This window comes from Sorex araneus, chromosome 1, assembly GCF_027595985.1.
Source record: "Sorex araneus isolate mSorAra2 chromosome 1, mSorAra2.pri, whole genome shotgun sequence".
NCBI classification, from domain to species: domain Eukaryota; kingdom Metazoa; phylum Chordata; class Mammalia; order Eulipotyphla; family Soricidae; genus Sorex; species Sorex araneus.
In genome coordinates this window covers 6,013,025-6,036,344 of record NC_073302.1, presented here as the reverse complement: position 1 = coordinate 6,036,344, position 23,320 = coordinate 6,013,025, and the positions used below count along the sequence as shown (strand labels likewise).

General features: G+C 65.2%; 1 protein-coding gene across 3 annotated transcripts in view; it reads left to right on the top strand.

The window, feature by feature from the left end:
* MVB12B (multivesicular body subunit 12B) overlaps positions 1-20,014 on the top strand; it is a 141,413-nt gene extending 121,399 nt beyond the window's left edge. For all 3 annotated transcript variants that reach the window (XM_055141546.1, XM_055141552.1, XM_055141560.1), the window contains 3 exons: positions 6,982-7,037; positions 8,333-8,392; positions 19,595-20,014. In XM_055141546.1, coding sequence (XP_054997521.1) covers positions 6,982-7,037; positions 8,333-8,392; positions 19,595-19,681 — 203 coding nt within the window. In that variant the 3' untranslated portion in view covers positions 19,682-20,014. The remainder of the gene's footprint in view (positions 1-6,981; positions 7,038-8,332; positions 8,393-19,594) is intronic.
* Positions 20,015-23,320: the final 3,306 nt, after the last annotated feature.

Genomic DNA, 23,320 nt, shown 5'->3' with positions numbered 1-23,320 from the left:
CGTGAACCTCGTGTCCTTGGAGCCTTGGGAGCAGCCCATGGGGGTGGCCTCCGCCCAGCCGGCCTTCGTGGCCCCCCGTGCCCAAGCCGTGGCAGCCCGGGGGGCAGGGGGGGGTGAGACCCTCTGCAGCGTCTTACAGCTCAGGACCCCATTTCTTGGTCACCGGGGAGCCCCTCTGATGCCAGGAGTGACCGTTTCCACCGTCCTCCCTACTTCCCGCTGACCTGCACGAGCCCCACTTCCCTGGCCCTGGCCACAGGGGCCTCGCCCCTTCTGTCCCTGTCCCCCGCACTCGGAGTTGGAGACGGGGGGGGGGGGGGGGCTGGGAGCTCTGGTAGGTTCCCGTTTAAAAGCTGGTCCGGAAGGCGCAAGGCGTCCGTGGAAGGGACAGTCACTGGTGACGGTGACAGTGCCGTGCCCCGATTGCGCCGGGGTTTCCTGCTGCGGCTCACAGATGGGAGGGTGACTTGCAGGCTACGGGGCCGGCCGCAGCCCCCAAACAGCCCCCACCCTGCCGGCGCCCAGAGGGGACGTCCCCGAGGCAGTGTGTGCCCGAGTTTTCGGAATCTGTGGCCGTTTCCAGAGCCCGACTCGTCTTTCCTGGCACACGTGGTGATTCAGGACTTGGGAAGCTCGGCGGGTAGGTGGGTGGGTGGGTGGGCAGGACCGGAGCCCCAGACAGGGGCCACCGTCCCCACTGTGTCTCATCCCACCTGAGAACGAGACGCCCCTCCTTGCTGACCGGTGGCCGGCCTCAAGTCTCATGCCTCGGCAGACGGCGTACGGCCATGTTGCGCAGGTGGGCCTAGTGCCAGTGGGGCCCAGGGATGCCAGGGAGCCACGGGAACCCCGGGCTGATGGGGTGGGCCTGGGTCTGGGCCCCCGGGGGAGAATTTGTGTGGGACCCTCAGAAGTGATGGGGGTGGTGGAAATCCAGGGAGCCTGGATGAGTCAGTCCCAGGCCTGCACCAAGAGAGAGGACCAAGAGCCGTGACCTTGCGGAGGGCCATGGACCCAGCGTGCAAACGGGAGCATTTCCCAGGAACCACAGACACACTCACATACACACACGTGCATGCATGCACACACTCACACGCATGCACACACACACGCGCCACATATGCATGCACATGCACACACACACCACACGCACATGCACACCCACATGCATGTGCACTCTACATGCACATACACACATGTGCACACACAAGCACACATGCATACACATGTGCACGTGTGTGTATGACACATGCACACATGTGTGCACACATGCATGTGCATACACATGCACACAGATCCTCACGCACACGGGTGCACACACATGCACATGCACACACGCATACACATATGCACACGCGCGCATACACGCATACATATATGCACACACATGCGTGCACACAGAACCCCTTTCTCTTCCCTGGAGTGGGGGGTGATGCACTCGCAGCTTAGGGCTCCGCTTGTTTAAAGCTCCCGTCGGAGGCGGTAAGCAGCCCCCCTCCTCCTGCCTTGTCGTGGCTGCGGTGAAAGGGACCCTCGCCTGAGCTCATTGTCTCCGGCTTCTTCCTCCCGCGTATTTTACAAACAGTCCGCTGACAGGCTGCCACGCCGACTCCGCGCCCGCCGCAGCCGGATTACGGCATTAATAACAGAGCTCCATGCATCACGCCATTTTTAAACATGATCGTTATGATAAAGGGCATATACTTAATTACAGGCCTGCTTAATTACAGCTCTGTGGAAGCTCGTTTGTTTAGGAGAATGCTAATTGCGCCGCGGAGCCCGAGGCTGCCTGGCGGTCGGGCTGCACGCCTGCGCGGAGGGCGTGTTGCTGGACGCGCCCCCAGAAAGAAAGTAGGGAGAAGGGGGCAGGGGCTGGGGGGGGCAGGGGGGGCGGCAGAAGAGAGAAGCAGCATCCCAGGACTGAAAGGGTCCCCACAGCACACGACCCCCACCCGACACCAGCCACACGCCCAGCCCGGGGGGTCACCCCCACCGCCCCAGGCTGCCCCTCCAGGCCTCCCCCCTCCATCACTGCAGAGTTTCCCGACTCTGGGCCACCCCCCTCCCACACACACACACACACACTCCCTCCAACACACACACACCCAACACACACAACTCCCCCAATGCACACACACTCCCCCCTCCACACACACACACCCAACACACACACACCCAACACACACACACTCACACACATACAACTCCTCCAATACACACACACTCCCCCCCTTACACACACACACGCACACACCCAACACACACACACCCAACACACACAACTCCCCCAATACACACACTCCCCCCTTACACACACACACACACACACACACACACACACACACACACACACACGGGTTCCCTGGCTTTGTCTGCTGGACTGCAAGGGAGAGGCTGGGTGCTGGGGACAGGGGTGCTGCTTATCCCAGGGAGGCCACCCTGGTTGCCCAGGAGGGAAGGACAGATGCGGCCAGACTGTGCCCGGGTGAGAACCCCAGGCTGACTCGGAGGGCCAGGGCTGGTGGGGGGTGACGTGAACCCCCACACCCCGGCCAGACGGGGCCCCTCTGAGTGGGATGTGGCGGTGGGCTAAAGGGGAAAAGGCGACTGGGGGACAGTGAGGCCCAAACTCTGGCTTCTGCTGGGGCAGGGAGGCCCCTGAACAGAGCCGGGCGTGGGGGGGGGGGGGGCGGGGGGAGAGATTCGTGCGGGCTGTCCTGGGTGTGAGAAATGCGTGCCCCGATTCCCAGGGTCCTGGTGGGCCGGCCATGAGCACAGACTCACCGCGCAGGGATCCGGCCCCCTGACCCTCCTCACCACCTCCCTCCTTTCCCTCTCCCAGCCGCACTCACCCTCAGGTCTTCTCCCGCCGGACCCTGAGGTGCTCCCTGGGGTGTGGTGAGGAGAAACCGGGAGCAGAGGGGTCACTTGGGCCCCTCACCACCCTGGGCCCCCTCTCACCCTGGCCACCCCACGGGCGGGAGCTCAGCCTCCCCCCCACACACACTCAGGCCACCCTGCCCGGCTCCACAGTGCAGACGGGACCAAGGCGAGTCCTTCGTCTCTGCCCGTCTTTGGGCGTTCTGGGTCTCAGGCCTGAGGCAAGGACGTTGCATTGGCCTGTCAGGCTGCGGCCACATCCACCCTGCACAGGACACCGTGTAGGGCCGGACAGTCCAACCCCAGGCCGGCTGCGTCTGCCCATCCTCATGGGAGGTGGCTCTGAGGCCCGTCCCCCCGCCCCCGGGCCAGTCAAGGTCAGCACGCAGCTGCCGGTCAGCCGCCCGTCCAGCAGAGTTCGGGGTCTCAGGCCTGCCGCTTCGTCCAGCCAGATATAGCTGACCCATCCCCATGGGGACAGTCTGCGCGCTTCTGGGTGACCACGGGCCTGGATGACCCAGACCTTGAACACGGTGAGACAGTGCAGGCCGATGGACTTCTGACAGGTCCACTGGGGGCCTCCTAGAGCACCCCCAGAGCACCTGGCTGCGCACGTCTCCGCCATGAGCACCAGGAGAAGGGGGCCTTTCGCCCCAGAGGGGCCCCCTCTCTTGTCCCCCAATCTTGTCTCATGGCTGGAGGAGCGGCCAAGGGCTGCCTCCAGAGCAGACCACCGGCGGGGGAGAAGCCGGGGGCCCCCACGTGGGAATGGGGTGCCTCCCCGCGTGCGGATGGCAGACGCACCCCAAACTGGGCCGCGTAAACCTTAGCTCAAGAATTCCCTTGGGGGGGCTGGAGCCATAGCACAGCGGGGAGGGCGTGTGCTTTGCACGCAGCCGACCAGAGTTCGAATCCCAGCATCCCATAGGGTCCCCTGAGCACCGCCAGGAGTAACCCCTGAGCATCACCGGGTGTGACCCAAAAAGAAAAAAAGGGGGAAAAAAAGGGATCCCCTGCTCCAAAGGGCCAGAGGGTTCGTACAGCAGAGAAGGCTCTTTGCCGTGCTCACGGCCGACCCAGGTTCAAGCCCGGCCATCAATCAGGCTCCCCCTCCCCCATCCCCCTCACCCCCCGGGCCTGTACCACCAGGAGTATGCCCTTCACACAACTGGGTGTGGCCCCCAGAGAGAAAGTTCCGTATTATTAGAGGGCGCACACACCCACCTGAGCCTGCAGGGGCGGTGGTGCAAGGTCTGGGGCAGGGCTGTGGTGGACAGTCCAGGCAGGGCTGCGGTGGACGGTCCCGGGCAAGGCTGCAGTGGACGGCCCTGTCCTGGTGCTGGCGGCCGGGCTGAGACTGGGCCTTTCCCCATCGGAGCCCCCAGAATGCCCTGTGTGTGTCAGCCAGCAGCACTGCTCTGATAAGTACTAGTACTTGAGACCTGGTCTCAGTCTCGGGCTTAGAGCAGGACTCAGCAAAGGAGGCTGCCAGCCCTGGGAGCCCCGCGGGGCCGTCACGGCCTTTCCGGAGCGCAGGCCCCGTCAGCCAGCCTCGCCCTCGGCCCCGGCGTTTCCCGGAGGGTCAGTGAGCGTCGCCGCCTCTGTGACCTGGGGAACCCCCGCGGCTCCTCTGCTCGTGGTCAGGAGTCGCTGCCCTCTGGCCTCGGCCTCCCCCGTCAGCTCCACCTTCTCTCGGGGGCTCCCCGCTCAAGGCCTGCAGAGCCCCGGGGGTGGGGGCAGAGCCTCGCCCTGGCCCAGGCTTTGGCCCCAGAGCCCGTGGTGGCAGGTCCGGTCTGACGTCCCCGTTGGCCGCGAGGACGCGTCACCTGCTCTCCCTGCGCCCCCCGAGAAGCCCTCCTGGGCCATCACTTCTCGCCGCCTTCTGGAACGTTCCCTCTGCATTCACCACTTGGCTTGGCGAATTCAGACCTGCGACTGCCTCCCTCACTCGGCCCCTTCACCCCTGGCTTTGGGTGGCGGGACACGAGGAGGGGAGGGGCTCTTCGCGGGGGTCCGTCGTGGGCCCAGTTTCCCGCTGCTGCGTGTCAGGAGAGATGGGAACAGACCGGGCGGGGGGCAAGGGGGGGGCGCCAGACACAGCCAAGGGCAGGAGCGCGGTGCTGGGAGTGTGACTGTGGCGGCTGAAACTCTGTTTCCATCTCAGGCCCGTGCCGGGAGTGAGGACACGTGTCTCAGCGTGTCTCATTATGTGTCCTGGTGTGTCTCAGTGTGTCCTGGTGTGTGCCCCAGTGTATGTCCCAGTGTGTCTCAGTGTGTGTCCCAGTGTGTCTCTAAGTGTGTGTCCTGTGTGTGTCCCAGTGTGTCCTGTGTGTGTCCTGTGTGTGTCCCAGTGTGTGTCCTGTGTGTGTCCTGTGTATCCCGGTGTGTGTCCTGGTGTGTGTCCTGTGTGTGTCCCGGTGTGTGTTCCGGTGTGTGTCCCAGTGTGTGTCCCAGCGTGTGTCCTGTGTGTGTCCCGGTGTGGGTCCAGTGTGTGTCCCAGTGTGTGTCCTGTGTGTGTCCCAGCATGTGTCCTGTGTGTGTCCCAGCGTGTGTCCTGTGTGTGTCCCAGTGTGTGACCCTGTGTGTGTCCCGGTGTATGTCCTGTGTGTCCCAGTGTGTGTGTCCTGGCGTGCCCTCTCGGGCCCGGTGTCACGTGGCTGCCCTTCCCTTTTGGGCCCCCACCCTGCTCGGCTGCACCGTCACCTCTAGTCCCCCCTGGTCACCCCTGGCGGCCTCCAGGTTCCCACTGCCCCAGCTCAGGGCGGGCGCAGCCCCCGTGGGACCCTCCCTGTGGCAGGGTGCGGTGTTACGGGGGCAGGAGAAGGGAGCAGGAATCGCCCTGCAGCACCCCAGGTAGCGGGTGTAGACCAGGGGTGGCTGCCTGGAGGTGGCAGCGGGTGTAGACCTGGGCGGCTGCCCAGAGGTGGGGGTGACATGATGGGGGGACACTATAGTGGGGGTCGCAGAGGGCACACCCGATCTCCCTGCAGGTCAGCGCCGCCCTGGGGTGGACGGGGTGGGCGTGTCGGTAGTTTCCCCGAGGTGAGGGGCGGCCGCCTCGAGGGCCCGTGTGGGCGCTGTTCCCGGCAGCGGCTTCGTGCCTGTCTCTGGGTCGCGTCCTGGGAGTCCTGTGACATTTACGGTCACTGCCCGTGTCTGGTGCCTCTGCGTCACCGTGGCCTGTGGGTTCACCCAAGAGGGGCGCTGCTCCCCGAGTGCCCCGACGCCCCAGGTGAACCGAGACCCGCCTGCCCTCGGCCCCCTCCCAGGAAGGGCCCGGGGACAGCGGCCAGCAGGAGGGGGGGAGGGTGGTGGGGAGGAGGGGGAGTGGGGCAGCTCCTGGAGTGAGACGATGGCACAGTCCCTGCCCAGAGGGGCCCCCTCCCGCCTCACCCTGTCTCCCTCCCTAGTCCCACCCCCTCCCCCGCCTGTCCCCGCCTCCCCCTCCCCCTCCCCACCCTCCTGCTTCTCCATCCCCCAGGAGTGCAGACTGCCCCCACCACCCCCATGCCAGCACACTAAGGGTGTCGGGAGAGACCACCATTCCGCAGGGGGCTGTCCCCGGCGCTTCCAGCCCCTCCCAGAAAGCCACCACAGGGACGGGGCGGGTCGGGCCCACCGCAGGCGCAGAGACCACCGCCCTGTCCTCTGACCCGCCCTGTGCCCACCCTGTCCCCCTACTGCCCTCCCTGTCCCCCTCGTCTCCGCCCTGCCCCACCTGTCCCCCTCTGTCCCACCCTGTCCCCCCCACCCACCAGTCCGATGACCAGCCGAGGGCCGCCCAGCGCCCGGGCAGCTGCGTAGCTGCTCTTTGCCTGCCTTTGGCGGCTGTGACCTGGGTTTGGGCACGGGGGTGGGAAAGGAACAGCCCCCCTGCGCCCTGCCCTGGCTTTCCTGGGGGACCCACCCCGGTGCCCTGGGACCCTGGGCAGCTGGGGCCTCCCCTGCGCCCTGTGGCGCCCACTCCGGGCCAGGCATCCCCCCAACTCCAGACAAGGCCCTGGGCGGCTGCCCGCGGCCATGCCCCTCTCGGGCCTGCCCAGCGGGTCCCGCCCCCGCCCGGCCCGAAGGAGCCGCGCTGACCACGCTCTCTCCCCGCAGCCATGGACGGCGTGCCTTTCATGATCTCAGACAAGTTCTCCTGCGTGCCGGAAAGCGTAAGTGCCCCGTGGGGGCGGGACGGGGGTCCACGCCCGACCTTTCCACCAGACGGACCCTCGGGTCTGGCGCTGCTGGCGGTCACCTGTGACTGGCCCGGTCACTGGGCGGCACAGCAGAGGCTGCCTCGACTTCCCCAGGGTGCTGCCAGCCCGATGCGGCCGTGCCCTCCGGGTGTGGGGGCACCCCCGCAGCCCCACGAGTCACACGTGCCCCCTCGGGCCCCGAGGCACCCCCAGCTCCTTCCAGTGCGGGGCGGGGGTGCCGGGGGCCTGGGGCTGAGCTCAGATCTCCCCAGCTCGTGGGCACACACACACCCTGGCCCCCTCGGCCACGACAGCCGCACACAAGGGTCCCTCGGGTGCCGCTGGTCTGTTCCCAGTCCCCTCTGCCCAAGTTTGCTCAGAGTCGCTTGTGGCCACCCCCCCCCCACCCTGGCCACCCACTCAAGAACCCTCCAGTGTTGTTCTTGGGTCCAGCCGAGATCCGCCCGGCCGGCTCCGCTGTTCCCACTCTCCTGAACCCTAACAGGCTCCTGAGCCCTCCTGGTAAGCGGCTTCATCCTGGAAAACTCTCGTGCCGTGACACACGGAGCAGGAGTGACTTGCCCCCTCCCCCACACACACACTCAGCCGCGTTGCCATAGTGACTCTGGGCTGCCAGTCTACCCTGCACCACCGCCGGCTCCACGGGGTGGGGGGGAGTTTAGGGGGCCATTCCCACCTGTGATGGAGCAGCAGCGGGTCACTGCTGGGCAAGGCGGATGCCCCCGCCCCGCCCCCCTTCGCCTCACAGGGCTGTGACTCAGCCCGAGACCCCGAGACCCCGGACAGGCTGTGCCCCCAGGGGTCTCCCAGCCAGAGAGGAGGGGATGGGGGGTGGACTTCCCGGCTTCCCAGCCAGGCCCGGCCACCACACTCTGCTGGTTGGGCTCCCCGGAGAACAGCCCCTGCCCCAGGCTCGTCCGTCCGTCTGTCCATCCGTCCGTCCAGCGCCCAGGCCGGTGCCCCTGTTAAGACCCTGCTGGGGGTTGAACGGGGACCACAGGCTCCAGAGCCAGCGTCTCCCCGTCCACCGCCTGGTCAGGGCTCTCCGGGCTCCCCGTGACTGCCGGGCGGTCAGCACTGCCCTCTGCGAAGGCCCAGCACGCCACCAGAGCGGGTCCGGCTGGACACCGGGCCCCGGCCTTGCTCCTCGAGCCCTGTCACCTGCCCTGCAGCCGGGCGGGAGGCGGGGACCCTCCGGGTGGGGGAGGGGGCCCAGCGGGCAGAGGGCGACCGAGTCTGTGTTCCAGATGCAGCCCTTCGACCTCCTGGGCATCACCATCAAGTCCCTGGCGGAGATCGAGAAGGAGGTGAGTGAGCCGGTCCCTGGGGCTGGGGGGCGACAGCACCCACCAGGGTCTCTGCTGCAGGACAATGGGGGGGTGGGGGTAGGCACCCCCCAATGGAGCTTTGCTTCCACCAGGACTCGATTCTTAGATGCTTTGTCCCCACTGAGCTCTCAGCATCTGTCTGTGTCTGTGTGCTCACTCCCTCTCTCCCTCTCTCTCTCCTTCCCTCTCTCCCTCTCTCTCTCCTTCCCTCCATCCCTCTCTCTCTCCCCTGCTCTCTCTCCCTCTCCTCTCTTTTCTTCTCTCTCTCCCTCTCTCCCTCCCTCCTCTTTCTCTCTCTCCTTCCCTCCATCCCTCTCTTTCCCTCTCCCCCTCTCTTTCTCCCTCCCTCTCTCTCCCCTGCTCTCTCCCTCTCTCTCCCTCTCCTCTCTTTTCTTCTCTCTCTCTCCCTCTCTCTCCTTCCCTCCCTCTCTCCCTCCCATCCTTCCTCACTCCTTTCTCTGTCTCTCTCTCTCTCTCTGTCTCTCTCTCTCTCTCTCTCTCTCTCTCTCTCTCTCTCTCTCTCTCTCTCTCTGAAGGCCAAGGCTTTCCTGCCCGCCTGGTGTTTGGCCTGTTTTATTTCTCACCAGCACTTGGGGGTTTGGGCTGAGGCAGGCAGAGCCCACGTGGCAGCCGTGTGGTTCTGAGCGGTTCTGGTTCTGCTTCGTCCCTACTGGAAGAGTGAAGGGCAGGGGGCGGGGGCCAGGGGGCAGTGCTCCTGCTAGGCAGAGGACCCCCCCCACACCCTGTGTGCCCCTCTCCAGCGTCCTCAGGTGCCCTCGTGGTCACACGCTCTCGGCCAGCCCCCTCCGAGGGCAGCGCTGGTCAGTCAGGGACTGTCCACTCGGCCCTCGGGGCTGGCTCGCATTTGCCCGAGGGCACAGACAGGACTAAGAGCCGACTCCAGGGGCCACAAGGAAGGCCAAAGCCGCCTCAGCCACCTGGCTTTCTCTTCCGGCCCTCAGGGGACTCCCGCTGGGGTCAGCTCTAGCCTCAGGCTGGGGGGCGGGGAGCTGGCCCGGCTGGTGTCTGCATGGACGACTGGCTCAGGCCAGCAGGGGGCTGTGGGAGCAGAACTCACCCGGCTAGACAGCCGACTCCAGGGTGGACAGGGTGGGGGCAGCTCCCCAGAGCCTCCGCTGGACGGGTCACCTGGGCCCCGGGCAGCCCCGATTCCTGCTCTGGCCCCAGCCCCCTCCCCAGGCCGGCAGCCCCCTATTCCCAGGGCCAGAGCGAGAGTGCAGCGGGGAGGGCGCTGACCTTGCACAGGGCCAGCCTGGGCTCGATCCCCGGCACCCCATAGGGTCCCCCGAGCACCTCCAGGTGTGATTCCCTGAGCACTGCTGGGTGTGGCCCCAAAACATGAGAAAGAGAGAAAGGAATGGAGACCCCCGAAGTCACAGGAGCAGGCTGAATAAGACGACACCCCAAACCTCCCACCGAGACGCCCACCTGGTCCCACCCTGGGCTCTGGCCGTAGAGGAGACCCCCGCCCCCTCTCCGTCCCCGTTCCCCCGCCCATCTGAGCACCCCCTTCCCCTACTATCAGCTGGTGACAGGACAGAAATGCCCACAGCATCCCCAGGGATCCGCTGAGACCCCCGCCCCTGGGACCCCGTAGCGAGGCTGTGCTGGCTGCAGGACGTTGAAAGGTGGGGGCGGGGGAGGCCGGGGGTGGGGGGCGCTGGGCTGAGCCGGGACCTGCTGCCTGTGCTTCGGGGCCGGTACCTGCGGGCACGGCCTGAGGGGTGGTCCCTGCACGGACTGTGACTTGCTGTGGTCGCCACAAAGGTGAGGTCCGCCCTGAGCAGCTGGCGGCCGCGGGGCCTCCTCCGTCTCCTCTCTCGGCTTCCTCTCACCCCCGGGCGCCAGGCTGGGGCACCCCCTTTGCTCACGTGAACTTGCGTTTGTCCCTTTCTGTACCGTCAAGCCCGGGGCTGTGGGTTCCCACGCGGAGAGGCCGGCAGAAACACAAACTCGATAGTGCAAAAGGAGGAGTTTTATTCCGGGGTACCGGGGTCACCTGTCCCACCCAGAGTGGTCTCTTGGTAGCGACCCCGACCCTCAAGAGGATGCGGGTTATAGAGGGTTTGATTGCATACGCGGCATCGGCCTTATTGTTTCAGAAAGAGACTTGCCTAGTTGGCAGACAAAGGTGTCTGGGCAAGTGTCCAGGGTGACCGTGGTCAGGCGATGGTTAAACAACCGTCTCCACTCGCAGCTGATGGTTCTGTGGGCTACCCATTCTTTAGGGTCAACACGAGGCAATCCTGGGGCGTTGTGGTTGATTGATGGACTGAGCCCACTTGCTGGATGCAGGAACTTTCCCGGGTGGGTCCAGGTCGGCCAGTTACACATTGTTTCCTTGCTGGAAACAATGAACTGAAACACTGTTTCAGTTCCAGGAACCCGACCAGAGGCCTCGCTGGTTTCGCTGATTCCTGCCCCCTGTCGAGTTGTCAGTTTTGCCCTTACGGTGCCATGACCAGCATCCCCCGTGCCCCCCACACTGCCTCTCGCTGAGGCCATCCCACCGGGGTCCGGGCCCCTCCTGAGCGTGTCCCCTCCTTTCAGGGGCCCACGTGGGAGGCTGGGAGGGCGTTAGGGCTGGCCCGAGGCAGCACCCAGTTGCCAGAGAATGGGGCACGTGTCCTCCCCAGCCCTGACTGACGGCGGGGCTGGGGGGTCTGGATTTAAGCCCCGACCTTGCGGGCCCCGAGTGAACCCACCAGCTGTGGTTCCAAAGGGCACACCCCCCACCCCACCGCACGGCCAGCTCCAGGCTGAGCCACAGAGCGAGGGGGGGAAGGGAGGGGAGGGGCCCCCGTGCCCCAGAATCTGACCCGCAGAGGCTGCCGCAGGGGTGGGGTACTGGGGGCTACGGTGTGGGACGAGTGTGAAGCTTGTGGCCAGGCCTTGTGGACCCCAAAATGGGGCCGGGAGGCTCCAGGCCCAGAGTCCGCCTCCAGGCCGAGAGTTGGTCTTTGCTCCCGTTTTGTCTTTGTGGTGCCAAGCCCAGGCTCAGGGTGTACTGGGTGAGCACTTTCCCTGGAGCCACTCCCCGCCCTCAGCGGATGTCCTGTCAGCCCCGGTGCCCCAAGCTCTGTCTGAGGGAGGCCCTGGGTTGCGTTTTCTCCCCGGCACAGAGGGAAAAGGGTAAAACCTCTGGAAAGAAAAGGCTCAGAAACAGCCAGCCGGGGCTCTGAAGGAAGAGCGGCAGCACCGTGACCGCTGCCCCCCACTGCCCCCCAAGGCACGGCCAAGGCGGGCGGGACCTCCCTCAGGCAGCCACTTCCCTGCACTGGGCCCACCCGGGTCTGGGCACACTGGCCTTCAGCCTGGGGGGGCAGAGCTTTGCTGCCCAGGGCTGCCCCCCCCCCCGCCCCGGGAGTGGACGCAGTGGGCCAGGCTTGGCCGGAGGCGGGTGCTGGCCTGGGCTGTCCACCCCTGCCCTCGCCCGCTCCCCTTTGCTCACACAAAAGCTGTCCTCTGCTCTCGGGAGCCGGCAAGTGTGGTCTGGACGGGGCGGCCCCTCTCCCCGGTGAAGACGGGCTTATAAATACTCTCCCTCTGCACTCTTTCCTTCCCCGGTACACCAGCCCCCGCCCCCCACCCCACCCGGATCTGACGGATTCCCAGGACCCGGCCAGGCTGGGTGGGTGGAAGCCTCCCAGATCCACACCCAGAGGCAGTGCGGGCAAGAATGGGGGGGGCGGGGGGGGGCTGGAGCGATAGCACAGCGGGGAGGGCGTTTGCCTCGTACTCAGCTGACCCGGGTTCGATTCCCAGCACCCCATATGGTCCCCTGAGCACCGCCAGGGGTAATTCCTGAGTGCAGAGCCAGGAGTAACCCCTGTGCATCGCCAGGTGTGACCCAAAAAGCAAAAAAAAAAAAAAAAAAAAGAATCGGGGTCAGGTTTCCGTCCCTGCCCACCGGGGGGCCAGTTAGCAGGGCCGGCCCCAGCCACATCTCCAACCCAAGGCGGTCATGGCCGGAGGCAGCCTGTCCGTGGCTCTCAGTTTCACGGTCCTGGAAGACAGTCCACCTGTAATAAAAACAGGAGCCAGCCAAACGGACACCCAGAGCCCCCAGCCCAGTGCAAAGCCGTGTCCACCTGCTTCCAGCACGTCCCTCTCTGGGTCACTGGCCCCCCGACCCGCCGCCTGGCCACCAGCCTCCACTTCCAACCCGGCTCCGGAGCCGGAAGACAGGGTGTAATTAGTAAAGGGACGATCTGATATTCATCACTCCCTTAAAATTGACAAGGGAGACCGTTCATTTAACCACTTAATTGCTACAGGTTTTTATGGGCTGCGGTTTGCAGGCGTAGTGAGGGGAGAAGTTATAAATCCGAGGGAGTTTAAAATTTTAATTTTCTACCTAAATATTTTCCTTGTTCCCGGGTCTGTCCTCAATCCTCGGGAGCGCAGTCACGTGGAATGTTCCTTAAATGAACATATTTGCTAACTGGCGTGATTTCAGTTTTTAAAACATTGGTTCCAGCAATTAGGCGGGTTTTTTTTTTCTTCCCAGTTCCCAAATGACTAGAGAAATTCGTCTTGATTATAATTGCTCTTAGCCACGCATATCTAATTTGTGTCTTTTTAAGTGTTAATTAGTAAACAGTTTGAGCTGACATCTTTATGTGTTTGTGTGTTGAAAAATGGGGCTTATTGCTTAGTAAGCTTGGGGCCGGTTCCTCTGGCGTTGACATCGCGACATTGAGGTGGGATTAATGGCAGCACGTTGGGGAGCAGGGGGTGGAAAGAATTCCTGAATTTTGCCCTTTTGGACCTGGGCTGCCCGCCCCCCTCCCCGCCCCCCCTCCCCCACACGCACACACACACCTTCTCCCGGGGCCTTGGGAGTGGACTGGGGGGAGCCCACATCTGCGGGCAGAAGATTTCTGTGTCAGTAATGAAATGGCAGAGTCCCAATTCTATAAAAGCAAACTGTTCATCTGCCAGCTCCGAGGGGCGGGTCTCTGCTCGTTAACGCCGGGAGCCGGCGCGGCCCGCACGCGGTCCTCTTGCACCATCTAGTGGGCAGGCCGAGGACTGCAGCCGGGCGCGGGAGCGTTTTGGTTTTTTGCGGGGTTTTTTTTGTTTTTGTTTTTGTTTTTTTTTGCACCGGCGGTGGTTACCTTGCCTGGCCCCCCTCCCTTTTCTTTTGGCGTGTATGGTTCCAAGGCACAGCGCCACCCCCCCAGCTGGGTGCTTAGGGCTCCCAGCAGGAGGTGACAGGGGCCAGGGCAAACAGAGGAACCCCAGCCCCCCCCCCTTAGAGGGTGCAGCACGGGGCCTTCTCTCCTGGGTCGGTTCACGCTAGCCCCTCTGCAGATCAGGTCTGGGGGTGTCCATGCAGCACCCACCCCCGTAGAGGCAGTGCCGGTGTCACTGATGGCGAGGAAGCAGTGGGCACCATGCACGCACGCGCACGCACACACACACACACACACACACACACACGCTCGCGCACACACACAGAGCCAGGATGCACGCAGAACCCTGGGGACAGTGCAGGTGCCTGGCCTTTGCACCCCCGGGCCTGTTCTCTCGCACAGCCAACCCCACCTGCCCGCTCCTCCCCTCTGGCGCCTCCACACTGCCCTCCCGGGAGGCCAGGCCCAGCTGGCCCAGCCACGTGCTGCGTGTGTGTGTGTGTGTGTGTGTGTGTGTGTGTGTGTTTGCGACCCTGCTGCCCTCCAGAATGGGGGTGCCCTGGGTTGGGGCCCCGTCTCCGCCTGGCCAGGGGTGAGAGGGGCTCCTCTCCCCAGGCCCAGCCCCCTGCTTGCTTCACTTCTGTGGCTACTGCACAGGCCCGAGTTCGGGACCCCTCGGGACGCGCTCCCAGGCCGCGGGGCTGTGGCTCCAGGCGCTGTCCAGTCCCCAGAGCCCTCCCCACTCCTCCTCTTTTGTATTTCAGATCTATTCAGATATTAAATACTGGGCCTGGAGCGATAGCACAGCGGGTAGGGCGTTTACTTTGCACGCGGCCGACCCAGGTTCGATTTCCAGCATCCCATAGGGTCCCCTGAGTACCGCCAGGAGTAATTCCTGAGTGCAGAGCCAGGAGTAAGTAACCCCTGTGCATCGCCAGGTGTGACCCAAAAAGCAAAAATATTAAAAAAATATTAGATACTTTTCAATGACTTAACCTGCCCAGGAAGGTTAGAGCCAAACCAGTTTTATTTTCTCCTCAAGTCTAAGCCACGTGTGTGTGTGTGCATGTGTGTGTGTGTGTGTGTGTGTGTGTGTGCGTGCTATATCCCAGACCAAACCACTTCATTTAACATGAGTTTCTTGGGGCTGGGGAGACGGCGTAGGGGGTCAGAGCCCACCTTGCACATGAACAGACACTAGCGGACAAGACATCATCAGCAGTGCCCACCCCTGCCTCCCCAGGCCCTTTGAGCACTACTTTTTTTTTTTTTTATTTGCTTTTTGGGTCACACCCAGCGATGCTCAGGGGTTACTCCTGGCTTTGCACTCAGGAATTATTCTTGGCAGTGCTTGGGGGACCATATGGGATGCCGGGGATTGAACCCAGGTCGGCTGCGTGCAAGGCAAATGCCCTCCCCACTGTGCTATGGCTGCGGCCCCTTTGAGCACTACTTGGGAAGTCCAAAAATGAAACAGGTTGTTTTTTTTTCTGTGGGTTTTTTGTTTGGTTGGCTGGGGTGTTTTGTGTTTGTTTTTTTTTGGGGGGGTCACACCCAACGATGCACAGGGGTTACTCCTGGCTCTGCACTCAGGAATCACTCCTGGCTGTGCTTGGGGGACCCTATGGGATGCTGGGAATCGAACCCGGGTTGGCCACGTGCAGGGCAAACGCCCTCCCTGCTGCGCTATGGCTCCAGCCCCTGAAAATAGTTTTTAAAGAAATTCTTCCGTGACCGAATCACTCCCTCGACCCACACTTCCACCTGTCAGGGGGCCTGTGGGCTCTAAAACTGTTTTATTTCCGAGTCGTTTGGGATCCCACAGCTTCAAAGCGAGCTTTGCTGGGATTAGAGGCCCAGCCCCGCCCTGCCCTTTCGCCCCTGAGTTTCTCCCCCCCCCCCCATTCTTCTTCCAGCTGAACTCTGGGCTCTTTCCCGGGACGGTCCGGCCCACATCCTCATAACTGGCCAGAGTGCCGTGGTAGGGGGCAAGTTTGCACTGGCCGGGGGGTGCCCCTCCCGCCCCCCCCCCGCCTCTGGCAGGAGGGCCCCAGGTGTGTCCCTGGCTCCGTGAGGGGGTGTTTCCTTGCGTCATCTTTGCTGGTTTCTGAACCTGGAAGCTGTTGGCTTTGGCGGCCCAGGCTGGCCTCCGCCCGCTTTGAGGGCTCCGGGAGGTGTCCCCGAGACTGTCCCGCGGCCCAGCAGGGCGGCTCTCCCGAGGGGAGCCCCATGCCCGGGCAGCAGGCCTGCTTCTCCCAGGCACGCCTGTCCCCGCACACCCGCTCTGGCCAGTGCCATGGAGATGGGGCCCTTTAAAAAACAAAAGTATCACATGCAAGAATTAGCGAATTCTTTTATTTTCCTTAATGCGTCTTAGCAGGAGTGGAGGGTGGGTGGCCTTCGATGAAAGCCGCTCTGTCTTTCTCCTCCACGGGCGTGTTCAGAGGGTGGATCGGCTTAACAGAACTCCCAGCTCTGAGCCTCTCTGGGACCCCCTCGCCCACGGCACTTGGGGGAAGGCTGGCGGGAGGGGAGGGAGGGGACTCGGGGCCCACGGCAGGAGCCGCACCCTAGATCAGGCAAAGCTCTGGCTGCCACGAGCCCGAGGCTCCTGTCAGCCTTCATGGGAGGGTCCCCCTCCCCCCCAGCCCGGCCGGTGGACTTCGATTCCCCCAAGTTTTAAAGCGCCCCTCCCCTGACCCGCAGTGGATTGTTCACAGGCTCCTGGCACATGTGGGCAGGACCACAGAGGGGAGAAGGGGCTGCCGCTGGGGCGAGACCCCCACACTCCCGCCCTGCCCGGGGAGGGCTCTGTCTCCTCTGGGAAGACGCGGGCTGGGTGCACCTCTAGCTGCCGGCAGGCGCGGTCTGGGTCTTGGCTTGATGAGGGGCCGGCCTCTCCCCGTGGCATGCGGACCCCAGGGGAGGTGTGAACCCCAAACCCCACGCGGAGCCGGTGGGCCCGGCACCCCCAGAGTTCTCTCTCATGCCCTGGCCCGGGGGGCTGAGCACAGGGTCTGGGGGCAGAGGAGGCCGGGGTGCACCCTGAGCACTGCCAGGTGAGGCCGGCACACACACAGCAGAGTGTGGAGGGTGGGAGAGACGGCCCTGGGGGGACACGGGGGGGGGCAGCAGGTGGACACGTGGTCCTCAGCGCCTGCCGCTGCTCTGGGCAGGCTCCCCCGGACAGTGTCGAGCGTCCACCGTGGACCCTGCCGTGCTGGGGGTTGGCTTCACGCCGGACGTGGGGGGCTGGGGTCGGGCCCCTGTACCGTCTGGCTCCGGGGCCACACAGGGCTCCGCTGCGGCCACCAAAGCCGAAGCCGACAAACCCCGGCCCCTCACGCCTGCTGCCCCAGAACTGCGTCCACGCCAGCTGCCCGGCCTCTGTCCCGCCATCCTGGCCAGCACACATCCCCACCTGGAGGGCCAGGGACACCCCCCACAGCTCTGACCCCTGCCGCCCTCCCCCCCAGGGGCCCCGCCCCCAGGCCAGGCCCAGGCGCCAGGGAGGAGTGTCTGGAGCGGACAGCTGTGACCGCCGGCCTCACCCGGGTCTCTGGGGGCGTCACCCAGACCCCCAGGGAAGGTGTGTGTGGCTGGGCCACGTGGACACCCCCTGGCTGGTGGGGCCCTGGGCGTGTGGCCAGGCTGGGGTGCTCAGCCCCCAGCAGCCACTTTGCACCGTCTGTGGGGAGGCCCCCACCCCGTGTCCCGGCTGGTGACCACAGGGCTCATGGCCCCTGGGGCCTTCTCTCCACCAAGTGAGGGAGCAATATGGGGCCCGCTACACATTCTAGAACCTTCTCCTGGAATGCGGCGTGCAATCCTGGCCGCCACCCCCCCCCCCCCACTGTCTCCTGGTCTCTCCCGTGAAGAGAGACAGGAACGGGGCTGGGAGGTTCCCCCCGACTGAGGCGTGACCAATGGCCATGGTTCCTTTCTCAGTGTCCCCTGCAGGAGCTTGAAGCAGTGTCACCTCAGAGTCTCAGTGTGACAGCGGTGGCCAGGCACCCCGGGCCTTCGCCTGCCCCTGGGAGGGGCGCGGGGCCTGGAGCCAGCTTCTGGGGCTGGACACCCCCAGCGGGGTACCTGCTCCCCGACCCCCCCCCCCCCCGCCCAGCGCCTGCCCCTTCAGTGTGGCCCCGGAGAGTCCCCTGCACACAGCAGCGTGTCCCAGGGTGTGGGCACCTTCCACGCCCCGGGCTCAGGTGCTGGGACCGCCCCGCCCCGCCCCCCAGCACCCATGACCTCTGGTGCAAGTTTGCCAGCTGCCGGAGTTAGCATCCCAGAGTCCCGGGCTCGGCCTCTCCCAGTGCTGCTCAGGGCGTCAGGGCTGACCCTGGTGGTGCTCAGGGGGTCCTATGGGGGTGCTGGGGAGCAAACCCAGGTTGGTCGTGTGCAAGCCCCTCACCAGGTGCGTTTTGAAACGCTGCCCCTCGGCCCACCGCGCTGCCGGGCTGCAGACGGGGCCCTGCAGGGGGCGCTGGTGGCACCTCCACCCCTGCCCTCCGTGGTTCTTTCGGTGCCTGTGGGAGTGAGCTGGAGCACGGGGGCGACCCACGGACTCTGAGGCGCAGCCAGGAGCCCCGGCCTCCCCGGGACTGGGGGGGTGGGGGGCGCGAGGGTCCCCCCTGCAGCCGGCCTGCCCCCCACGCCACCCCGGCTTCCCGAGCTCCCGCTAAGGCGCCACCAGCTGCGCCATAGCGGCCCGCGCCCACCAGAGGGCGCTGCGTCTTGGCACTCCAGCCCCTAGGCCCTTTAATTGAATTTTTTTTTTTTTTTTTTTTTTTTTTTTTTTTTTTTGCTTTTTGGGTCACACCTGGCGATGCACAGGGGTTACTCCTGGCTCTGCACTCAGGAATTATCCCTGGCGGTGCTCAGGGGACCATATGGGATGCTGGGATTTGAACCCGGGTCGGCCGCGTGCAAGGCAAACGCCCTACCCGCTGTGCTATCTCTCCAGCCCCCTTTTTTTTTTTTTTTTAATTCAAAAAGGATTTGCTGTTTGTGCTCAAGTGCAGGTTTCCCTTATGCGGGAGACTAATGTCTTCAGTAAACAGATCTGGGCCGAATCCACCTTCAAAGGCAATTGAGCCGCCTTGGGCAAACACTCGGGGCGCAGGGCTCCGGGAAGGGGGGATTAGGCCCGGGACACCCGCTGCAATCAGGGGGACAGCAGGTGCAGGAGCTGCCCTTCGAGACCCTCATCCCGCCGGTGTCCCCACCCGTCCAGCCCCGTCCAGCACCAGCATCTGCTGTGTTTACAATCCCTCCGGCTCCCGAGCCCCCCAGAAGTGCTCACAGACCCCCCTCAGGTTCCCAAGACCCCTCAGAGTGCTTACTGAGCCCCTGGTGCTCCCAAGACCCCCCCCCAGGCACTTACAGACACCCTCTGGCTCCAGAGCACCCACCCCCCTTGCACCGCGCCCACTCCCAGGCGCCACTGCATGGCCCTTTCTTGTCGCCTGCCGAGCAGCCACCAGGTGGCGGTGTTGCCCCAGACTTTGCTCCAGGGCTCTCCCGGGAGCTGGCGGCTTTCAGGGTCTGCAGGGCCAGCAGGCAGCCAGAGCCGGCCTCCCCAGCTTCAGCCCGCAGGGGGGCGGGGGGGTGCAGACGGGACCAGTCCTGCCCAGAGCTGGCCCAGGGACAGCAGGAGGGATGAGGGGGAGTTACGTTGCCGGTCAAGAGGCTCCTGTGGGAAGGCGCCTTGAACTCGGCATCCTCGGGGCCCTCGTGCCTCGGACCTGGCTTTCGGGGGCTGGACCGTGCTTGGGTCTCCCTGTTGGGGACAGCTCCCTGGGGACAGTCCCCTCGGTGTCCTGCACTGTGGGAGCCCCGGGACAAGAGGGGCCATCCCTGCCCCCTGCATGGCTCAATTCCACAGGGCAGGGGACAGGCGGGAGAGCAGCCCCCCGCACCGCCCCGCCCCCGCCTGCCCGTCCCCTGCCCTGCCCGTCCCCTGCCCTGCCCGTCCCCTGCCCTGCCCGTGTCCCTGTCTTGACGCGTCTTGTCCCCGCAGTACGAGTACAGCTTCCGCACGGAGCAGAGCGCCGCCGCCCGCCTCCCGCCCAGCCCCACGCGCTGCCAGCAGCCGCCGCAGTCCTGAGCGCCCTCGCCTGCCCCGGGACCCCCGTGATCGCGACTAACCCGTGTGTCTCCTAGTGACCAGCAGCTCCCAGTGTGTCCGTCCCCCAGCGCCCCGCCCCGAGTCACCGCGCCCTCCAGGACTGACCGCCGGGCCCCACACTGGACACCCTCACGGCAAGGCCGAGACTCGCCTCCCGGAGGAGACCCTGCGGGGGGCTCACTGCCCGGTGCTCTCCCCTCTGCCCTCCCCAGCCAAGGGCTCCCCGAGTGCCCGGGTGCCAACAGCAGCTGCGACTGCCCTCAGGAGCCGCTTCCGCCGCCTGCCCGCCCGTGCCCGCTCCTGCCCGGGGGCCCCACGTTCTCCGGGGTCGTGTCCCAGCGCCTGGCGTGGGGCCCCGGGACAGAGAGCGGAGGGCCCGGGCGGGCTGTGGGGGAGCAGGGCACCCAGGAGCGGATACCCCAGCCCTGCTCCGCCCCCTGCACCCTGACTCGGTGCTCGGACGAGGTGCCAGGAGGTGGCGGGAGCCGGGTGACCACGGGGAACAGAGGGACCCCACTCAGCCGGGACTAAGCCGGCAACTTCCGGGGGGCTGGGGGACCCTGACAGCCCACCTGCCCCTGCTCTGGGTCACCGACCTGCCCACGGGGGGTCTCCAGAGCCTCGTGTCCTCCTGTGACGTCACCTCGGCCTGAAATTCCAGCCCCCCCCCAGCCCCACACCCCACCGCAGAGCCGGGCGTCCCCAGAGCTCTGCGGGTGCAGAGGGGGGAGACCTGAGCGCGGGGGGCAGGAGGGCCTGCAGCTGAGGGGCGTCCCCTGGCTGCCCACCCTGACCTGCAGCTGGGGGTTCCAGGACCGGTGCTGTTCCAGGCACCCTGTGGTATCCCCACACTTCGGGCCGAGTTTGGGGGTCAGACAGGTCCTCCTGGCAGCGTGAGGGCGAGGGGCTGCCCCGCCCTCCCCAGAGACTCAGAGGCGCCTAGGGGGTGTGGAACACCCACCCCCCACACACACACTGGTCACCTGCCAATCCCCATGGAGGTGTGAGAGCCTGGGGTGACCCCCCCCGCCCCCGCCAGCCCAGCCCCTGCCCCCTCGCCATGCCTGGGCCACTAGAAGCACATTTTCTCCCCCATCCTTCCCAGAATGAGGGGACAGGAACAGCCCCTCAGGGCCCCCCCAAAGCACATGCCGCCCCGCCCCGCCCGGAAGACATGGGGCGCCCCCCAGACGGTGCCCCCGCAGGCCGCCTCCTCCCTGCCGTGCTCGGGGGTCTCGGGCACCGCGCCCCCTCCACGTGCGGGGGTCTCGGGCCAGCGGGGCACAGACACATGGCCGCGGCGCGCCGTCCCCCCCACCCCGTGTATTTATTGAGGTGACTCTCGGGCCCAGCACGGGCAGTTTCACTGTGTGTCTCGTCTTCTTAATATAATTTGTTTAAATAAATGTTGGTTTTAACCTCTTTTCCCGGGCTGGCCGCTGTCTCGGGACCCGGGGAGGGTGTCATCCGGGGAGCGGGGCCCCGCGGGCGGCCCCCCCACACCCCACCTGCCCCCCAGCACGCTGGTGCTTGTGGCAAGGGACAGGCCGGGGGTTCAGGGTGCAGGGGTGACACAGAAACCCCCCCCCCCCGAGAACAGCCCCGTCTCCCGAGACATGGCGGGGGGCAGCAGGCATGAGGCACTTTCCTCTCGCTGGGCCCAGGCTGTCTGCCCGAAGCCCCCGGCCTGCCCGGGCACCGCTGCTCTCAGCTGGCCTGTGCGTTTCTGGGGCAGGCATGAGGGTGGCTCGCCCCAGACACACGGGGCCTTGGGGAGCAGGTGCCATCCATGCAGGCTTGTACCCCAAGTGCTCAGGCCCCCCGTCCAGCATCACTCAGCCCCCGAATGCCGCTCTGGAGAGCCCAAATCACAGTGCTCCGGCTCCAGGGGCCCCGGGCTGCAGATGGGCACCCGGTGGCACTCTTTCGGGCCTGGGTTCAGGACTGGGGCCGTGTGGGCGGGTCTGCAGGGCACTCAGGAGGCACCCGGCCCCCACGCCCTACACGGGCCTGTGTGCAGGAAAGGGAAGCCACGGCGGCAGGGCTGCGGTCAGCCCTGAGGGCCCAGGCCCAGCAGCTCGTCTCGGTTCACTATGTGCACGGTACGTGCTGGCGTGTGCCCACGTGCATCCATGTATACCTGCACACATATGCATGTACCTGTGTATACACATGTATACATATGCATGCCCTGATGTGCACATCAGCCACAGACACTGCTCACTTGTATGTGCACAAATATGCATCCATGTCTGTGCCCGCACAAACCCCTTTGAATACACACACACACATGCAGACACATGAACACACATGGCAAATGCTCAGATGTGTACACATGCATTACACACATGTCTGTGTGAACACACGCACGTGTACACGTGCACACACCAGTGCATGCTGAGTAACCAGCTAAGTTCACTGGTCAGTTCAGAAGTTCCAGAGTCCGGCTGGAGAGAGAGGAAGAGGACAGCGGAGAGGCACTTGCCTCGGGCAGACATGGGTTCGATCCCCAGCACCCCAGGGAGTGATCCCCGAGCGTAGAGCCGGGAGTCAACCCTGAGCACAGCGGGGTGAGGCCTCTCCGAATAATGGGGATGAGAGGGCGGTCGGGAGGCGGGAGACTCAGGAACCCCCGGCTGCCACCTGGGCCGGACACCGCTGGCCCCAGCAGCTGGCCCGAGTAGCGAGGTGACAAAGTCCCCGTGAGGCAGCTGCCCTGGCGGAGACACGCAGAGACAGAAGCCGGATAACCGCCCGCCAGCAGCTCCACGGGGGGCTGGGGGGGGTGGCAGTGGGCAGAGCTGGCACGGCGTCGGGACAAGTGCCCGCCACCTGTGTGGACTGTCCACCTGCAGGTCCTCAGCCGTGCTGGGGTCCAGCAGAGACCACGGCAGCAGCATCTCTGTCCCCGAGGAGCTAGTGACCGAGCCCCTCCATCCTGCCTGACCACCACTGGCCCGCCCGCCTCAGTCCTGCCGGGCTGCGTCACAGGCCCCGCCGGGGTGTCCCAGAGTGACCTCAGCACAGCCCCAACCAGACGCACCCCCTGCCCCCTTCCCTCTGCACCTGCCCCCTCTCTCCAGCATGCCCCATCCCACCCACCACTGCCCGAGCTGGGAGTCCCCCGACACCTACCATTCACCCCGCCTCTCCCCTCGCTCCTGCCTTGGTTCTGCCCACGGCCCTTCCCACCTGCGCCTACCTCCTGTGAAATTCCCGGCCGGGCCACCCGTGCTCCTGCGGCCCTGGGCCCTGTGACTGCTGGCCTGCGTCTGTAGCTTCTGCTGGCCGCTGCACTGCCGCCCAGACTCCGAGAGTCTCTGTGCACCTCTGAGTCCTCCTTCAGCCGGGGGGACTAGGGCAGCGGGCCGCACCGTCTGGCCCCCCACCTGCCCAGTAGTTTGCTGACCTTATGGTTCAGCCCCCTACCCAAGATAACACAGCCAGGAGCTAAGCCCTCCCTCTTACACCCCCCGCCCCTCAACCTTGGGCAGAGGAGTGCAGCTGGAGAGGGGGTCCTGGGAAGGTCCTTCCAGGGGTAGAAGGACTTTTCTCTGAGGAACTAGAGCTCCTGGGTTGGGGGACAGGGCAGGGGGGAAGGGGGGCGGGGGGGCACGT